The 20,954-nt window shown below is 39.0% G+C and overlaps 1 protein-coding gene across 6 annotated transcripts in view; it reads right to left on the bottom strand.

Annotated features, from left to right (window-relative positions):
* The window catches only part of ARHGAP28 (Rho GTPase activating protein 28), a 94,827-nt gene that overhangs the window by 7,197 nt on the left and 66,676 nt on the right, over window positions 1–20,954 (bottom strand). For 4 of the 6 annotated variants that reach the window (XM_038392824.2, XM_038392830.2, XM_043508079.1 and 1 more), the window contains exons 4-13: window positions 20,694–20,781; window positions 18,598–18,755; window positions 14,651–14,816; window positions 14,448–14,539; window positions 12,648–12,725; window positions 7,872–8,034; window positions 5,899–5,981; window positions 5,370–5,567; window positions 4,064–4,207; window positions 367–491 (exon numbers count right to left, since the gene is read on the bottom strand). In XM_038392824.2, the coding sequence (XP_038248752.1) occupies window positions 367–491; window positions 4,064–4,207; window positions 5,370–5,567; window positions 5,899–5,981; window positions 7,872–8,034; window positions 12,648–12,725; window positions 14,448–14,539; window positions 14,651–14,816; window positions 18,598–18,755; window positions 20,694–20,781 (1,295 nt within the window). The remainder of the gene's footprint in view (window positions 1–366; window positions 492–4,063; window positions 4,208–5,369; window positions 5,568–5,898; window positions 5,982–7,871; window positions 8,035–12,647; window positions 12,726–14,447; window positions 14,540–14,650; window positions 14,817–18,597; window positions 18,756–20,693; window positions 20,782–20,954) is intronic. The other 2 variants (XM_043508080.1, XM_043508081.1) reach the window with 2 other exon arrangements.

Below are 20,954 nucleotides of genomic sequence, written 5' to 3'. Positions count from 1 at the left end.
AATACTAACATTGGTATTCATTTGCACAAAAAACAAAAGCATTAACATTTGCATTCGGGTTTAAGACAATCTTTCCAGCTTATGACTGGAGAAAGCCTAGAAAAATATATTTTTCAGCACAGGCATAACAGAAGCCAGACTGATTCTGTATAGGTGCCAGTTATTAAGTAGAATTTGAAGAGCAGAAATCAATCTTTAGAATTTTTTTATGGACCGACATTACCATAATTACTGTTGCCAGTATAAAAAAAAAGCATTCTAATAACACAATGGGGCCTCTTAAAAGGGACAGCCTATTCTTTAATGACTGTGAAGATATTACTCCGGAAAAATAGAATGTTTTGGTGTCCTCCTGCTTTCACCCACCTGTTTGCACAGTGAAATCGAGCCAGGATGTCTCTGGCTTTTGTTTGACCGTTCAGTTGAATTGCCATAGAAACTTTTGAATGCAGTGGAGCATAAACTCTTATCACCCCCTCTGGTATGTGGGTCTGCAGACACGGAAAAAAATGACAGTTCCCTCATGTCAATATTCAGCAGAGTAAGTTTAGTTATATATTGTCATAGCTCAGCTCTGGGGCAGTTCTTCAAGCACTTTCAAGTTTACTTTTAAAAATTAATGACATAGATTGCCTGAATCATTAGAGCAATAAATCTATGAGCTACAAATCATATATTTCATATACTCACATAGTAATGTATTTTATCTAATAAGGTAGTACACAAAGGTATGTCTACACTGCAGTGTAAGCCCAGAGTTAGTAGAACTCAAATTAGCAGACCCTGGGTTTGTTAACCTAGTGCTTGATTGTCTACACTCATTTGTAACCCCAGGTTAGGAAATCTTGAAATCTGGCTCCCAATCTGGGGCTCCAGCATTTACATCCATATCCCAGACTTCCTAGCGCCCTGCTACAATATGGCTGCTCTAGCTCGGGGTACAGCATGGGAAAACATGACAGTCCACCAAACTTTACTGTCCAGAGGACAAGAAAATTGACCCCATGGGACTGTGGGGATACTTTTGGTAGATTCCTAAAGCACAAGTTCAGTGAGACAGTATCTACGCTGCAAAAGCAATAGGGCTTGAACTCTGGGTTCCAGCTTGACTCAGGCTTGGTCCCTTCATCCCCCTGGGGTCCTGGCTCTGAACTCTGGTTTAGTATAATTTGTATGTAGACGGAAGGGGGACTAATGACACCCAAAAAATCAAATACTGTGACATGCTTTATGTAAATATATATGGAATATACTATAATCCCTGATTTTTAATTGCAGCCAGAAATAAATCCAGACGTTAACTGGGATCCCTATAGCACAAACCAGTGGACAGGCAATTGTTTAAAAACTATATTATATACTTGAAAATATCCTTTCTTCCTTTCTAAAGAAGAAATTCCCCACAGGCAAGGAGACTGAGTTCACTCTTTGCCCTCTCCACAACCTTAACAAGATCCAAGTTTATACATAGCAAAAAATAAAATCCCATATGGTTCCTCTTAATTGATATATGACCTTGTACAGAGTTCAGACCATCAACTATAAAAGTTTACTCATTCTTCCATGGTTAATGGCAGGATAAATCAATTAGTAAAGCTTGCTTCCTAATTCTAATCTGGTTAATACCACCCTGAGTAGAGAACAATAGCAGTCTCTCGGTCACTTTTATCACTGCATAATTTAGAACATCTGAAAGATGCTGGTTACATTAAATGCTTTGAAATTTAACTCACTTATTCAACCATTATTCAGCCTCAATTTTCCTCCCCTATTCCAATTACCTGGGAATGCCTATTCCCTACTTGTCAGATACAAAGACTTTTGCCATCTGCTGACCAGCTTGTATTCAGAATGCTAAAAGTATCTGGATGACTTATAATTTTTCTCTCCCAGAATAAACTGGTTTTGTCCCATCACTTATAGTATGAATATAAGTCTAAAATGCAGTATCCTGTACCAACATTTAAAACAAATATGCATCACACATATATGTATGTGTATATGCCATTCACAAAACACCTGTGTTAGTGCTCTCCAAACATCTGAGTGGGTAAAGGCTAATCAATGACTCATACATAAAGCACTTCCTCATCTCTTCCCCAATGTCTAGTCTCTCTGCTTCCCATATTCTTTTAGCATATGGCTACACTACAAAAATACCGTCGTGGCAGTGAGTCTCAGACTTACAAGGCTGAATAGAGCAGGTGCTTGGACCCTGGGCTACAGCCTGAGACTGAACATTTACACAGGTCTTTTTAGCCACATGTTGTGAGTCCTGCAAACCCAAGTCAGTTGACCCACTCTGAGACTGGCTGCTGTCAGTCTTTTGCAGTGTGAACAACTCCTTGACGTCTTTCCCTCAAATCCTAATCTCCTCTCTTGTTCTTCAAGTCTATGCCAGGGCTGTAGAGCCCTGGACCAGCTCCCCAATTCCTCCTCTGACAAAGGTCCATGGAGGAAAGCAGCTCCTTATTCTCCCATCTTCTAAATAGCAATGGAGGAGGCCCAAAGAATCCCTGGCCATGTAGGTTACTACACGAACAGCAACAGGTGGCTGCCTGCAAAGCACCAGGAGAGCATGACTACTTTGCTCAATGGCTTGTCACCAAGCAGCGAAACCATAGCCAACCAGACAAATGCATGGTTACATAGCAACCTAGCCCAGATTCAGGTAAAGCTGATCTATTCTAAAGCAGGACCACCACTTAATCTATTGTAATTCCATGAATTTGCTGATTCTCATCAGAACACTCGGCATTTTGTTGCAAAGAGCAGCCCTCGTTTTCTTTCAGAACACATACTGTAAAACACCACTGGAGGAATTGACCAAAAGGGGGTACTTTAGACTAATTCAGTTAATATCCTCTCTTGCAGAACTCAAGCACAGAACTAAGGCTAGTCAGAAAACAAGAATTTAACTTCATGAAAGATTCTGGGGTTTTGGAATTTGCTTTCATTCCATAACAGAACAAAAAAGAAACCTTTTGAGATTTTCCATGAAAAAGCATGAGAGAGAGAGAGAGAGAGAACCAATAGTCCTCTGACTAGGGCACTCACCAGGAATATAGGAGATGCAGTTCAAGTCCATGCCCTTCTCTCCTACATTTGTAGTGAGTGCTTTAACCACTAGGATATAGACCCTCTGTCTGTCTCTCCCACTCTTGCCTATTGAAGCTGTCCTTATTTGGAGCAGTGACTTGAACCTGGACCTCCCACATTTTAGGTGAATGTCCTAACCACCAGGTTATTCTGGAGTGAATCAGTTTCTCTCTCTTGTTTTGACCAGAAATTCCATCCTGGACCTGAGGAAACCTTCCAGAGAAAATGGCACTTTACAAGAAAAAACATTTTGTCGAATAATTCTCAATCAGTTCCACACAAAATCTCTGTTATTTGTCTTAGCAACATGTCAAGCCCCAGGTGCACAAGTCCCAAAACAGCTTCTCGCACATGACAATCCAATTTGTTTCAGGCTTGTCAGATTCTAAAGTTAAGTTTCCAAATCAAGGGTGTTTTTATTTTAAATGAAAACATTTTTCTGTAAATATAAAGCCTACTATTCTAACATCTTAACTCACGTTGCTCCTCTCTGGTAAAACTTATTTGCCTCACAAACCCCTAAGAAACATATTAATTATTATTTGTATTTGTATTAGTAGGGTCTGAAAATCCCATAGGAAGTGTCCTGTTGTACTAGGCACTGTACAGAAAATAGCAAAAACAGTCCCTGCTCTAGAGACCTCTCAGTCTCTGCCAGACAGGATGTAATAGTCAGATGGGGAAGGGGTGGGTGGAAGATGAGGTAGAAAATAAACAGTTTAATTGAAGGACAAAAGTGAAAGCTTGCCACTTGCCTAATCCATGCCAGAGGAGAGTGATTTGTCAGTATTGCAACAGAGGTAGATTTCAAGGAAGGATTTAAATTGGATGAGGTAGCAGCTTTATGAAATTTGACAGGAGATTTTTCCCATGCATGGGAGAAAGCACCAGGGGGATTGAAAAGACATGGCGACATGATGGAATTCAAAGCTGCCATTTAAAAATATGTTATGTCTTAATGCACCTCTGATCTTTCAGGTCTCTCTCGTTCCATGGTCTTTCTTCTCAGCAATCTTCTCACACCCTTGTCAAACATCATCTGTCTCTTGGTGTTGTTCATTGTAGCCTCATTCATCTTTCTCACTTGAGAAATCAGGAAGTACGGGACCTAGAGAGAGGAAGCCAAGGCTGGGTGTATGCAAAAGGATGGGAGGGAAAACCTTCCCTCTGCCCCTGTCTCCCCCCACCCCAAGTGACTTCAGTGATTGTAAGAGATAATAAATTAAAAGCACTGGAAACTGAGTCCTGTTTATTCCCGGAAGAAGTACAGCATGGGCAAACTTCCCCAGTATCACTCAGCCACCACTAGGGATGAAATGATAGTTCATTTTCCATGCCCATTCAATCTATGGCCTCTCTGCTGAAGCTGTCAATAAGGATGCTTACCAATGCCAACTGCAATAGTATCTTTTAGATCTATCTTGGGGACTTACATGTCCTCCATTACCATAGCTCCTGAGCACCTCAAATCTGTAATGCCATCCTCACAACATCTTGTGAGGAGCAGAAGTACTATTATCTTTGTTTTACAGATGGGGAACTGAGGCACACATAGACTAAATGTTTTCCCAAGGTCAGACAAGCAGTCTATGGCACAGCAGGGACTTCCTGGGTCCAACACAAGTGCCTTAACCACTAGGCCATCCTTTGTCTCCTAGAAAAGGAAGTGAGACTGCCAGCACATTCACATAGACCACCAAAAGCCATCAGATGGTAATGACTTCTGATCAATATTGACATGGACTGGATTTGAGTGAGTAGCCTTGAAATGAACGACTCCATCCAGTCCTCAAAAAGGTTAAGAAAAGAATGACAAGCCAATGAGTAAAGCTGACCTCTATTTTCACGTCCTCCCTTTAGTAATACAATAAAAGTGAAGAGTCTCACACTTGCTATGAAGACGTAAAAGCACAATGTCACACTGCACGTGCATGGATATAAGTAAAAGAACTACCAAGTTTGAAGACATGAAACAACCCCTTCTGAAAATGGCTTACAAACAGAATTTTGGACTGACTTAAAGCTAGCTGGTGGTTACATTAATATAATGACAGTATATTAATGCTCTCTCAAGCTTGCATAGCAGGCGGACACAAGGCTAATGGACCAAAGCATTGTACAGAGATTAATTTCACCATTGTCAGTTGTGTGTTCCAGGCAGAAATTGCTGCATGTTTCCTTGTCTCTGTATGGCTGCTGCATTGAGCTCTGATACCTAGAAAAACAAATATGGGAACCAAAACACATATACTGTAGTCAGCATTACTCACTGTCCACAGGATGTCCTGGTACTTAATTAAAAGTCTCACTATGTGTGCCGTGGTGGCTGCTGCTTGCATCTCTTCTTGGTTTGCATGTTTGCCCTTGTAGATGAAGACGTTTGGTGCAACAATCATGGAAACATTCCATAAGTTCATTTTGTTTTTCCCTTCATTAGCAACTATCTTCTTCAGGAACTGCAGAAAGGCCTGGGAAAAGCAGTGCCACTCATAACGCATCATGAAATACAACATCAATGCAACATTTTCAAATTCACAGTGTACCTGGCTAGAAAGCTGCAATCTCTCCTCTTGGATGCAGTACTTAGGATAACTATCTATGCCTTTGTGTTCTCCAGATTGGACTACTACAATGTGCTGTACATGGGTCAGTCCCTGAAGACCCCTCAGCCATGAAACTTAGAAAAACTGAATATTTTTGCGGATGAGGATTCTGATCATTTGCAGTTACAAACAAACCCTGACTCTCATTTAAAAGTCAAAGAATACAGATGCAGGAATCATCAAACAAAGCACCTACCTTGGCTGTATCCCTGTTGGCATCAGGCAACAACATGATCAACAGATGCAAAGCTTGTAACTGTAACTTGACCTTGGAGACTTCTAAGAATAATAATAATTAATATTTTAAAAGTCATAATTACCATTAGATTTGTGCTAGAAAGAACTCTGAAATGCATGGCAAGGCTACTTTGCAACTATACCAACAGTGTAAGCAGGGCATAGAGCTCCTGTATCAAACCCCTCCCTTCTGTTGATTTAGGGCAATGCTGCTTGGGAATGGATGGCATATAGTTACCACAGGATCAGGGAGGTAGTAAGGTCACTTTTTCACCCACCCTCTTGAGTTACCCTGTAGCTGTGCATCTGGAACTTTATCTCTGCTTTCATCTTCAACTACTACAGGGCCATAAAGACAAACTATAGGATTACATTTAAAGGGGAAAGGTTATACTGAGAAATGATGCAGAGACTTCTTTTGTAGATGGCCAGGGTCCTTGCTGCAGTAAGTGCTGAGAATCCCAGATGCTGGTCTGATACATGGCATTCATTTTTTTTTCCAAATTAAATGTTGGCTTTTGACCAGAAATGTCCTAAGTTTAATGGGTATTTTTTTCCTTACATGATGTAGACCTGTAATTATATTGGACTAATCTGGGCAAATAGGAAGGAAGAAATTTAATGATACTAATACACAGAACTTAGTTTTTAATCTCCAATTCTGGTTTTACAGGGTGCAGGGATCTTTAGAAAAATCTCTTCTTTTTGGGGAGACATTCCCCGAATAACCTATTCTCTGGGTCACTTAAGGCTTAAATCCTTCAGTGCTGGTTACTGGCCAATTCCTCTTTGATGTCACTGTGGGATTGCCTTGTATATCAGATCACACTTCTATAATATAGTACTTCTCAGTTTCAAGATGATATGGCAAAATTTATTTTCAGAATAGTTTCAGACTAACTTTGTTAAGTGATTTACTGAACCCAGCTGCCATTAGATTGTAGATTCATTGTTTATCCTTCTTTTATTTTAATTTCATTCTTGTGCCTAGTCCCAAATCTGGCTCTCTATAAAAATGTATAGCATGAGTGTAGGTTTCTAAGGGCCATCATGCCTTAAAGGCACTAGCCTATTCTGAGACCAGTATGTGACTCCTGGAAGCATAATGACTCATGGAGCTCCCTAACATGAAGAGTGGATGGGTGAGTAGGGGGAGGAAGAGGAAATGTTGTTGCTGCTTTACTACTTATGGGGTGAAGAGTGCGGTCATTTCTAGTCAATCTCACCTCCTTCATACTCTCCCCCATGAGGTCCTAGCTCCATGCACTCAGGTGAGCCTCATGACCAGCCTGTGTGTAGTTTGCAAGATGGAGTAAACTGCTAGAACTTCCCTCCTTCTTTAAACATATACAGACTGCTTGGTCACAATCTGACTTTATAAGAACATAGAGTCAATTAGCATTTTACCCAATAAAGGCACCATTCTGCTCTTCTCATTCAGCCCTAACCCAAACAATTCTTGTACTGAAGTCAACAGGAATTCACCAAGTAAAATCTGCACTACTGCATCCTTAAAACTGAAAATAGAAAAAATGGCTCAGAATCAGAATGCACAGGAAAATTAGGACCCAAAACTTAGTTACCTGCAGCCTTCCACAAGCAAATACATTTCTTACGCAAAGATCCTGATAAAAATAATCTTTCATGAAAGAAAACAAAATCTAATAAAATACTAACTATAATGTGATGATTGGATTTTACACTGGAGAGAATTTTTATTCACTAAATGTATAGTTCGTGTGAATGAAATACGGTAAAATCTATGTACGAAAGCCAGTTTTCAACCTCTATGTGCTTGCAATGTTTACAACATTCTGCTTTAAAGTTTACAGGAAACCAAAATGGTTATGACATACTGGCAATCTCTTTTCTCTTCTTTAGCAATTTTGTATTTTTCATATGTATCCATTTACACTATTTCTTTCTACTTACTTTCCACTAGTGTGATGAAGGCAGGCAGATATTCTACAGTGAAGAGGGGGCTTGGGAGTTCTCTTATAAACATCTTCAGCAGTCCTGCTGCATCATTGTTTCGTACTTGGTCCCAGTCAAATGTATCTTCATGAAATTTTATTTCAATTTCTTGACGGAGATTCTGCAAGACAAAAGAAAGTTACTGATTTTAATTACAGCTTCTGATTGGTGAGCTTTATTTCATCTCACAAATGCCATGAGCAACAAAGAAAGCTTTGTGAAGTATAGAATTTGAAATGGAACAGTTATTTGAACAAACATTTCTACACCATTGTTTGTTTTCTTTATTTAAAACACACTTAAGAGGTTTTAACACTTACACACAAGGGACTAGGATATTCATCCTCAAAGTCATTTAATCTGCATGTGTTTTGTATTTGCCAGTAGTTCCCATTAGAGAGACCAGGTGGGTGAGGTAATATCTTTTATTGGACCAACTTCTGTTGGTGAGGGAGACAAGCTTTTGAGCTATATAGAGCTCTGCTTCCGGTAACTCCTGGTAGCTTTCTCATGTGTGGTCACAATTAGGCTGCGTTTTAGAAGACAGAAGTCCTTGCTTTTCTTCTCTAGTCTTATTTTTCAGACAAGTGCCAACTTGTTTGATCAATTTTAAGGACCTCTATGGTACCAATTCAGTACTCTGACACAACTCTGGCCAAAACCTGCAGGCAGGTAAAATAGTTATTGTATTATCCTGGCTTCCCACTTAAACCAATTGTTTTCTGGCATCTGTGCTCTAGAACTAGGGTCCAATCAGCTTTGAAGTGTAAGTAGTTAAAAACCCCACATGTGTGTGGATGGTGAACAGAAAGAGAGCAGGATACCACATGAGAACAGAATTTGGCCCAAACTCTGGATTACAGTTTGGAAAGTCCAATCTCCACGCAAAAACAAACAAACAAAAAACCCCATCTGATATGTTAATAAGATTCAGGGATTGGGACGTTAACACCTTACATTGATATTCCCCATTGATAGCCTGAATGAGAAGAAGTTCTAAGTGAAGAGGAACATTTCACTGTCTGACAGTGCTGAGGACAGCAACACAAAGAACTGCTAAACTGTTGCCTCTTAAGAGGACAAAAATTGCCAATATAAGTTAAGAAAAAAAGCTTGTGTGTTATATAAGGGCCAGTACTAGCCTAGGCAAAAGATACTAATTTAATTTTCATTTAAACAGATTGTTGCTCTACTCGGAAGCTAGAAAGGAAAGCTTCTTTAAAATGTTTCAGAGTAGCAGCGTCCACCAAATGCATCCGATGAAGTGAGCTGTAGCTCACGAAAGCTTATGCTCTAATAAATTTGTTAGTCTCTAAGGTGCCACGGGTACTCCTTTTCCTTCTTTAAAATGATATTCCAAAGATGACCTTACAAACGTCAGTCTGGTTTGTACCTTTATCTCTTGAAAAATGGCCTTGTCTGGCTGTAAGAGTTTCACTATTTGTCTTCTCATTCATAATCATCACATTTAAAATTAAGTATATTTTCTAATCACTCCCAGCTACTTTTGCCTTACAGACACAAAGAATGTTGTTGATTTCAATGGGACTGTTTATCTGAGCAGGATTTGGCTCTATATTTCATGTGCTGGTTTTTAATCATGTTTTCATCAAATCTGCACTAGCAATCGGCAAGAAAATATTCAGAAAGAAGAGTTATTAAAAATAAATACTGTGCTTAACATGCCTCACATCAATGGAAGGAAATTGTCTATCAAATACCGTTACATATAATGAAGTGAAACTGTTGGCACAAACGGAAATATAAAGTCGTTCAGGATTTGGTGTATAGTGTTACAATACCATTCTTACTAGCACACTGTTTTGGCTGTATTCTCTGCTATCTCAACCTCCTTTACAGTCACATCTCTTGCACCTAATCCATTCAAACATCAGGATTAACTACCCTGACTGAGAAATATAGAGTAAGGCCCATCACTTCACTATAACCACAAGGGAAGAGAAAGAGCTTTCAAGATTTTGCTGCTTAGTATTTCAAGAATGGAAGGAAGGTCCCAGAAACAGAGAGAACTGAGAGGAGAGATATCAACTTTCTACATATACACTTAATTTGTGTGTAATTAGTTTTTACAAGTATATTCTTGTAACAGTCTTTTTTGTTTGTTTTTTCATTTCGTTTATGAGCTTACAAGAGTGTAGCTTAACATACGTTTTGGTTCAGTACATACCGCACATCTAAGAGGCAGAGGAAAACTTGTATTTATTTCTTCTATTTTTTGTTATTTAAAAAAGTAACTTTTAAGCACGTCCATATGCTTTTCATTTTAAAAACAAGAACTAATGTTGAGTTGGAATGTCCTCAAATCTTCATGTCATAATAATATACGACAGCTTTGAAGGATGAAATCTGGAACTGCTTAGGAAAAGCTTTCCCTCTATCCCTTACTGGTTGACTTTGTTGGACACACTTAAATGAATAAAAACTCAAATAAAACACATGACATTGTTCATGTGGATGTCTGACTTACCACCTGGTATAGGAAAGTCAGACACATAGCACAAAGTGATTCTCTGGGTACAGGTCAGAATAGCGGAACAAGACACAGTGTAGTATGTGCACAGACTACAAAAGCTAATTAACAAAAGATACAAAGCAGCCCTGTCACATAAACCCCATAGAAAGTCTATATTATGTACAGAAAAAGTGAAAGAATAAAAAAATATGTATAGTGATGGAAACTGAAATCAGGAAGCTGTAGAGTCTCTGTCCAGGCTAGGGACTCAATCCAGGAAGGTGCTGAGTGTGAAGTCAGGAGGAGTTGAGATGCTCAGCACGAAAAAGTGCTCAGTACCTTGCAGGATCAAGCCCTACTATGGCATTAGTTATCTTCAGACATAAATTTGCAGGGCCCTATCCAAAGTAAATATCATGAGGCCCCATCTGATTACCTCTACACCCATGAAAGGCCCATCCTTCATCTGCATAGCTCCAACAAACATATTTACCTTCTGCAAACTCCTCACTTGTTTTTTTTAAATGTGAAATGAACTGCTCAGTGTGGAAGCGTCATAGAAGCATATCATTATTATACAGGTCTCTCACACAAAGCCTCCTCTTGTCACTTATTTTATTAGCTATTACTGATCACGTGACCGAACCAGCTAAAGAACATGCAGGATTCTCCAAGATTCTGAAGCACTCTTGTTTTACGCTGTGCAGATGTCACAGTACTAGGAAGCCTAACTGACTATACGTAGGAAGGTTATTTTTCTTGCTGGTGAAATATTCAGTTATTGCCAGGGGAGCAGGAATCATTTTAAAATGTATAAACCAAAGGAAAAAATACAAAGATATTTAGTTATTAATGCCAGGCAAAAGCAAATGCTTGTAAGTGAATGAGAACCAACTACTGGAGATTTTTTTTATGATATAGACCTGTTCTGTCATTTAATGGTCTGAGTGCCAGAGCTGCTAAGCATTGCTTTGTAGTCATCCCACCAGACATACCAAACCTGTGAAAAAAATGCAGAAATTGGGCTTGTTTTTGGCTTAATTGCCTTGTGAGTTGCTTGTTGGCTAGTTTTTGGCTTGTAGCTTGTTTGGCCTGTTGCTTGTTATAGTTTTTGCTTCCTTTTTTTGATTGGCTCCCAGCAAAAAAAGGGGAGGCAAAGCAGGGAGAGAATCAGGGATTGCACAGCGGGCCCACCACAGTCCCAGACTGCACGCCAAGGGGGGATCTAGGAATGTTGGGGTTCCTAGGGATTGGCTTGTTTTGGCCTTGTTTTGAAATGGGATTAGCTTGATTTTTGGCTTATTGTGAAAGTCGGGGTGCTTATTTACCGCATGAAAGTTGGCAACTGTGCATCTCACTTGTAACAATATGTTACTTGCAGTATATTATTCAGTCACTAGAAAGATGTCTTTGTGTATTGTATAGAGTTCCAGGCAGGTGGGGCCTCTGATAAACAAGGAAGACAAAGCTAGAACTTAAGCTGTGTGAAAGGCTGTTTGTCTCTTTACTTTGTTGCTACTTTCTTTAATAATGGCCTCATGTTTAAGATGAACTGAGCGTCCACATATCATGACATCACCCTCATCACTCAGAGAAAACCTCATTTTTCATACCATAAGACATATGTACTAATTTACAATAAGCATTACAGGAAGGCATGTATTATTATAGTCTACTTGCTAATAATATGGTACATATTGGGGGGGGCAAACATAAAGCCACTGACTGTCACAAGCACAGGCCAGTGGGCCCAATCCTACTCATATGTGCTGTGAAAATGGAGTACTTCATTTCATCAAACTGAGCAGCAGGACATACTTCTCACAGTTCCAAATGTGGGACCCCAAAACTCCAATCAAAGGACAAATGAGTAATAATATTACAAGAAGCTTAAAATTATGTGGAGTCAGATCTTTAGCTTAAATTCCTTTATAACCTCAGTCTAGTGACTCAGTATTTCTGAAATAAGTAAAAATAAAAGAAGTGAGATCACAGCAGTTCTGAGTGACCAGGAGGTCAGATAAGTTCTAAACTGAGGGGCCTTCCTCACCGGTTTACTGGAGGAGAGCTGCACTTTTCAGTCCATGTGTCCTCTAAATAAAACATTAGACCATGCCAAGTTATGGTCCTCAGTTTCAGGAAGCAAAGACAAGCCACTGTTTTTGCTGGTAATAATAGGACTGAGAATCTCTCTATACAAACTTTGCCACTTTGTACAGACTCTACTGGTTACAAGAAGGTGAATGAGAAAACACAGGTACCTTAACTCTTGAGGCAGATCCAGGAACTCGAAGAATTCCTTCCGTTTCTAAACCCGTTTCCTCAAGCGTGAGCAACAGCTAAAATGCAACAGCAGCATTTTAAAAATACTATTAACCTTTTAGCAACCTGCCTCCCCTAAAAACCACTTGATGTAGTTTATCATCAAGAATAATAAATACCCATATTAGCAAATCAATCAGAACTTGCTCTGTGTTCCTAAAACTGTGAATTTTCAGAGAAGAAACCATGTTTTCCTATGTGTTTGTACAACTCCTAGTACAACAAGAGCCCCCTAACTTGGGACTCTTGGAACTACTGTAGATCTAATAATAAATTAATAATAATGGGGCCATTCTTACATTGCACAGTATCTTTCTTAGCAAGAAGTCACACTGATTTCCCTACCACACAATGGAGTTATGAGGATACAGTCCTTCATGTTTGTAAGATGCTCAACTATTATGGTGATGAGCACCATAGAAAAGCCTATTAATAAATGTGTAGGCAGAACTGAGAACTTAGACAAGAAAATAATCGTAGGAAAGTTCTTTCTGGGATGTCCATACACAATGTGAATAGACCTCTCTGGTCTCAGCATTTCTTTACAAACATTCAGTGCAGAGTATTTTTGTTTTGACAAAATGCAAAAGTGGGAAAAGACTAATTTTGTTGCATTTATTCACATGGCTCTGGTTTTTCATTATGAACGGCCCTCCTCCAGCTCTATCACTAACATGGTATCAGCTCTACAGCAGGACAAAATGTTTCAAATGAAACTTTTTTTCACCAAAAATACAGCTTTGGGTTGATGAAAACATGACATGAATTTATGTCAGATTTGCCAAATTGTTTTGCTAAAAAATCGGGGGGGGGGGACATTTTGTCATTTTCAAAATGAAACATTTTGATTTTTTAATTCAAAATGACTTTTTGTTTTAAATTTTACTTCAATTTTATTTTTGAATAAAGATAAAAATCCTCAGAACTTGAATGAAACATTTTGTTTAGGGTCAAATGAACCATTTCACTTGGCCCCAAATACTTTTTTTTTTTGGTCAGCCAACGTATCAAAAAATCAATAATTTGCATGGCTCTATAACTTCCCAAAGTGCAATTATCGAGGAATGAAGTGAAGTTGATTGCTGGCAATACAGAGATTAATAACAAATGTGCCAAATTGACTCTATCTACATTAATTGATACTAGCTCTTTGTTTTCTTTCAGGAGGTATTTATAGTTAAATGTGACTTTAATCTTAAAACTGGATGTCCATATAAATCTGTGTGTGTATGCGTGTGTACATGCAGGTATGTGTCTAACTGAACCATACACTGGATGTCACTGTAGCGTCACACTAATTCAGTTGAATGACCATCTTCTTGGCTCTATGCACCTCATTCAGATGACAGCAGTTCACTTCTGATAATCTCAGATAAATCAACAGGTCTGCAATTTGAAATAATGTGAAATTATAAATGCTCCCCTTTCAAAAACATTTCATTAATCTACATGTCAAATGAAAAGGGGAGCAGAATCCTATCCAGTTGGTTCTGTACATTTCCTGTGTAATATATTATAAATATACTCCCCAAATTGGAAAACCTCCCAGCATGCACATGATATTCAAGAACAGTGTTTTTGATCTAAGTCTCTTGAGATGTTTAAATCACAACATATGGACAGAAATAAATTGCAAACACCTTGAAGCCATTAAAGTCTGTCTTCTTTTATATGATGTCTGTTTGAGTGTCAATGCTAATGAGGAAAATTCAAGCCACACATGATTTTGTTCTACTCACTTTTTGAAAGATAAGAGGAATTTTTATTCCAGGCACCTTCTTTTGATCGTTTTCCAACAGAATCGTGAGAGGGACTCCAAAAAGGCCATTTTCTTTTTGAAAACGATGTAAAAAGAAAGAGAAAGTGGAGCCTAATAAGCATCTTCTTACTAAGTACTATAAATCACAAGACACCTGTCAGCCAGCTACCACTGTACGTTTACCTCGTCCTTTGATTCTTTCTGTTCGGTTCCTCTTTAGTTCTATTCCCAAAGCATCATAGAAGGCTGTTAATTCAATCAGAGAGAGATTGCGAATTTTCTTCATGTCTTCAAGAGATAGGTCTCCAACCTCTGTCAGGCCATATTGGCTTTTTCGAACAATAAATTTCTACAAGAAGTATATGTAAATAGGGTTTTATTTTACATGCTTGAGAAATGTTTAGTTTTTAAAATTACTCTTTGTGAAAAAGGCTTGTTTAAATAAATAAATAAATTAAATAAAAGATATATCCTGATGCTACAAGAAGTCACGTGGTGGTGATTTGATGGGTGAGCTAACTCAGAGCTGAACCCATGCTCCTGCATGTTGTCTCGACCTTGTACTGATGACTATTTTAATTTGAAATGTACAACTGAGCACCTGATCCTTTGTGCTCAATTATAGATCTCTTAGCAATTTTCACAAAAGAGGGATGTTAACCCTGATGTCCTGGACATATTCCAATTTTCAACAATTAGCTACACTATATACTAACTAAACTTTCCTCTCTGGTTCCAACAGGATTTAATAATCCACCTCTCTCCCCTTAAATTCTTCCATAATATTGCTTGATGCTATTGAACAGCAGCAACATTTCATCACAGAAATGGCTGCATATCAGTGATGGAGGAAGTAGTTCTATATGTTGTTTGCACCTTGAAGGAAGCATTGTCTAATGATCTGAGCACATTACTCAAAGACAGAACACTTAAATCCTAATTCCATCTAGATGTAATTCATGCCTTCTTGTTGTGGCACTCTATCCCCCTCTACTGGCACTTAGGCCAGCTACAGCTTGATAAGCTTGTTACAGCCTTGGCTAAAAGAGAGGTGTCTTTTAGTTCATGCAGAAGTGGCTTATGCATTAAGCTCCAGAGGTCCTAAGTTTGACCCCGGCCAATGATGACTGGGGTCTGCTGGTGTTACATAGGCACTGACTTTGACTTACTATATAGGACTGTTTTAGGTTGAGTAATATGAAACATAAATGTTAAAAGGTCAAGGAACACCTATGAAAGTAGAATCCATGGATCATTTACATGAATTGAATGCTACTTTGCAACTTCTGGGACATGAAAATAGGAATATTGCTACATCAGGATATGTGATGTTTCCTGCTGTAAAACTGTAAAAAAAAATGAAGAAGGGCTCTTTTCATATGTTTTGATGTCATTATCATCATTAGTATTATAAAAACTTGTGCTGTGCATAGCTCTGTGGAACCTTGGCATCATTATGTAATTCAAACCAGACACAAGCACTTACTAAATAAATAGTGCTACAAGCCATCTCTACTTTTGGGGATCCAACTTGGAACTAAAACCTTCTAGGGATGTGAATCCATCCCTTCCTTTTAATTAAAATGTATTCAGGTTCAATGCCCTGGTTTTAACTCATCTCTCAAAAAAAGCCATCAAACAGAGAAACAATAGTCAAAGAAAAGGCAAAAAAAAAAAAAGATACATCTTGCATTGTGCTCTAAAAGCAACAGAGGACAAAGCTCCAACTGATCACAGAGGAAGTGAGTTCCAGAGGCCAGGATCTCCAACACTCCATTCCCAGTATTCTTTAAAGCAGGAGATGATCCTAAACAGGGGGCAACAGGAAGCACTGCAAGATACCATCATCCTCTGGCCAAACAGGGAAGATTGGGAAGTATAGAAAATGACCCCCAAAATCTAAAATTTTCTATTTTTAGAAAAATTTCTATTATTTCATTCATAGACCATACGATAAGAGTCTTTGCAATGACAAACCATTGAAGCAAAGTAAAACTGCTGATGTACCTAAAGTGTGAAACACAAGGCAAACTTATTTGCAGTGTTTTGTCATGTGAAAAAACCCCTCAAACAGAGCATATTAAATCACTCTGAAAATGTGAAAAAATTGTATATATATATATATAGGGACATAAGGGAGGAATAGGGAATGAGAGGGCCTCTTTGCAAGCCTCATTTACCAAAGGAAGGACTAAGTATTTTAAAAAAATTATTACTGTGATTTTCCTTGGGTAGGTTGTTGTCTCCTAGAGGTGTTTTGATGTGATGTAGTCTTAACATGAGGTTTGGGCCTGTCTCTCTTTGTAAGAACAGCACTGGGAATCTATGGCATAGAGCACAGCAAACCACAGAGTTAGAGAACTATACAGTATTAAAGTTGGCACAATACGTTGTGATAAATTTTGAATTTACTTAATCTCTGTGGTTTTTAGAAATTAGATTCCTGGCATTTGGCTCCAGATCCCATGTTGCATCAGTTTACTATCTGACACATCTTCTGTGTGGGGGACTATGTGCTGTATTTGGATGGACTCGATGTGCTAATAGTGTTTTACTTTTCCAACATCTAGGATTACATTCCATTTATCATGTTGCCAGTGGGCTAAATTGTGCAGTTTGAACGTAGTTCTGTGTGGAGGTGTATCATCCCTGGGGGAGCATTGGAAGAGATTGTATTTAAGGTGGCAACATTTCTCCCAGAGTTGCTTATTCTATGTATGTGTGTGCACAGACACTACATGCTTTCCACAAACCTCACAGTTTTGCATGCAAAATTGTCCACTTGAAACACGTCTGTGAACTTCTCTGAAATTATTCAGTTGCGTACCCATCAGTACAAGGCCGCCTTCTGTATGCTACTTGCCCCAGATTGCTCTACCATGCCAGTTAGGAGGTCCATACTTATGGTTGGAGGAGTGTGAAGGATAGGTAACATCTCTAAAATTGAGGGTGGAATGTCACGGTGAGGGTTAGGGGAAGGGTAGAGGTTTTCTAGTAACAGGACCAAGGAGGAAAGTTCAGTATGCCAGGACCACGATAACTAGGGAGACAGCCTGATTCCCCAAAGGTGCTCAAATTATTATCACCACAGAGCAATCAGACTGTACTCCATGCCATATGTAATCTACTTGATACTTATCACCCTACTGCAACATGGAAATTTGAGGTTCCTTAGGTCTTCTCCATTGGTGGTGCTAGACACACACAAACTGATTGTTCTTGGTGAATTCAGCATCCATGCAGACGCCAACTAGTCTGGATCAATTTAGGATCTCATGGCCAATGTGACGTTTGTAGGACTCTCTCACATAGTTAATAGCTTGACTCACACATCTGGCTAAAGTCTGGAGCCAGTGTTTAGGTTTTATTGGATGGTGGGATAGTGGTTGTGATTACATCCTTGTCACAGACTGATCATGAAACCCTCAAGTTTGGGGGTCAGGGCACACATTTCCTCTCAAGATGATGGACCTGTTTTAATGGTCCACTCTTAGACGCTGATAGAATCAATAAATTGCCAGCTGGCTCGGAGGGAGAATGCCATCTAACTGATAGACTACACTATACATATCTGGCTGGACAATAATCTTTTGTCCCTGACTACTGATCTGGTATCTCCTATGCTGCACCTGCATCAAATACTAATCTGAGATAATCTGTGCTACTAGTGAACAGAACCAAGGTTCACTCTTCCTCTCATGTCTGAGTCTAACAGATCTGAGACACAGAAATGTAAAACCCATGTCAAGAAAAGTAAAGGGAGTAGTTCAAGTAATAAAGATGGATTGCCACTCTCAGTGCCAGATCTTTGTTTTTATGTGAAAAGTCTGTGGGTGACACAATGCAATACAATTTTTAAGTATTGGGGTATGTACACTAAATTGCGTTGGGTAGAAGATGTGTCCCTGACTAAGCACACGCTTCGGCTTTGGTGCCTCACTGGGAATGCTGCGTGGCCAGCAACAGACAAGCATAGCAGGAAGCCTTTACAAATATATAAAGTATTAAAACACATATGTTGACGGAAATCCAACATATCTTAGGAGACTTCACTGTAGTGGGGGAAATGAAGCAGGAAATTAATTGGGTAAAGAAGAACTATTGAGTAAACACGAGGCGTTTAAACTTACAGGCAAAGCAGAATCATCCTTTTTGAATCTCAGGTTGTTCTGCCGTTCTCTGTTTTTTGGGACCACTGTGATGGATTCTGAGAAAGAAACCTCATAGGATAGCTCTTCTGTTACTGACGGGCTGTCTTTATCTAGTCCACAGTCTAGACAGCTATTAGCTGAAAACAAGGGAGACTATATATGAATACTGAAGGTTTGTTTGTGTTTGGTGCAGACACATTAAAAATGGTAAAAATGAAACAAAAAGTTTGTGAAAGTGTTAAGGGAAGAGCTTCACAGGGGAATTTCAGCGTAACAATAACACATGTTCCTGTTTTGTATGGAGGAAATAAGCCCTTGTACTTTCTGAAATCAAAGACATATTTTTATTTTAGATTTTTTGCTGTTAATATTTGTGCAGAAGGTGATTAAGCTGTAATTTTCTGTTTGTCAGCAGAAGAATCATCCTCATTATCACATTTGTGCATAATGACCTTATCTATCCTGGCTAGGGAAACTATTTCTGCATTTGTTCAGTGAAAAATCTTTTTTTCTTTTTAAAGTTATTGATAGAAAAGTGCTGCTAACACTGTTTCTCTGGTCATTGTTGTTTACACTGGTTTTTTTTCCTTACAATTTCCCATTACTGCTACTCTTGGTGCATAAAAAACATAGTACAGGCACAACCTGTGCAGATGGGGCTCAGCATGTTACCATCTGGTTTTCAAAGCCATGCCAGCCCTTGTGGAATTTTTAATAGAATCCAGGAACCAAAAGAAAAGATGATCTATTGCTCTGTTCCAGAAATTAGTTGCCCACTAGAATTAGTAGGCATAAGAGGGAAATTTCTACTATAGAAATGCCCTGTCTCCATAGACTTCAAAGTGTATTAGCCTGAATGAGTTCTAGTGTTGCCAACTTTCATGATTTTATCACGAGTCTCATGATACTTAAAGTCCCAACTCCTGGATTTGTGCAACTAGGTAGGAATCTCAGCTTTTATTAAAATAAAAAGTAAGTTTTTAGCCCTCAAGATTTCAAAGGAAGCTTAGAAACGTGACCCAAGTGCACCCTAAAGGCTTAGAAACAAGATGAATAAAGTGAGCCCAAAATGTATTATTATCATGATTTAAATTTTAGGATTTTTAAGCCGATTTTATGGTTATTGGGGACCTGACTCATGATTTTTGAACACTTGGGGTTGGCAGTATCAGAAGTTCAAACATCCTTCTTGCCATACAGGTGCTATCGCTCTTTCAAATTATAGGATAGACAAAGCAAACTATGTTATGAAACACTTTACAAAACACTATTATGGCAGTAGGTCCCAGGAACTTTTGTGGGGGGCAAAAGATCTATCTGGTTTTAAGATTCTACTTGATAAGTTTATGGAGGAGATGGGATAATGGGATTTTGGTAAGTAATTGATCTTTAAATATTCAGGGTAAATAGGACTAATCCCCTGAGATGGGATATTAGATGGATGGGATCTGAGTTACCCAGGAAAGAATTTTCTGTAGTATCTGGCTGGTGAATCTTGCCCATATGCTCAGGGTTTAGCTGATCGCCATATTTGGGGTGGGGAAGGAATTTTCCTCCAGGGCAGATTGGAGAGGCCCTGGAGGTTTTTCGCCTTCCTCTGTAGCACGGGGCATGGTTGACTTGAGGGAGGCTTCTCTGCTCCTTGAAGTCTTTAAACCATGATTTAAGGACTTAAATAGCTCAGACATAGGTGAGGTTTTTCATAGGAGTGGGTGGGTGAGATTCTGTGGCCTGCGCTGTGCAGGAGGTCGGACTAGATGATCAGAATGGCCCCTTCTGACCTTAGGATCTATGAATCTATGAACTGACTTACATATTTTGAATTGTAGTGCAGACTGGGCCATAGATTAGAGACTACAGACCCTGTTCTATGTTTGTAAAGCATCCAGCACAACAGGGGACTTTGAGCACTACCATGATATAAATGTTTATTAATAATAGTAATAATCTTAAAGAAAAGCATGTAGTGTGTCTCAGAACCTAAAATAGTGGATTAACCAAATGACCCCCAAAGGTACTTTCTAGTTCTCATTTCTATGATCAAATGAATATTGGTTACAGGTTGGCATACTCACAACTCACTGATTTCCAAACTGGCTTCTGTCCCGGAAGCTGGATACCATTAGAAGGAACTGGTGACACTGGCACTGTCTCAAACGTGGGCTGATAGGCAAGGAAATATGATCAGACTGCAATGAAATTAAAGGCATGTGGACAGACACTTCTACAACTCAATCAACAGTGTATCAATCCCAGCTTATGTTTTTGCCACTAAATTTAAACAATCCATTCTGATTTGCCAGAGAGAGGTTTTCATTACCCAGCCTGAGCAGGTA

The sequence above is a fragment of the Dermochelys coriacea genome, chromosome 2 (assembly GCF_009764565.3).
Source record: "Dermochelys coriacea isolate rDerCor1 chromosome 2, rDerCor1.pri.v4, whole genome shotgun sequence".
In the NCBI taxonomy this organism is placed as follows: Eukaryota; Metazoa; Chordata; order Testudines; family Dermochelyidae; genus Dermochelys; species Dermochelys coriacea.
This window is presented reverse-complemented; position numbering and strand designations above follow the sequence as displayed.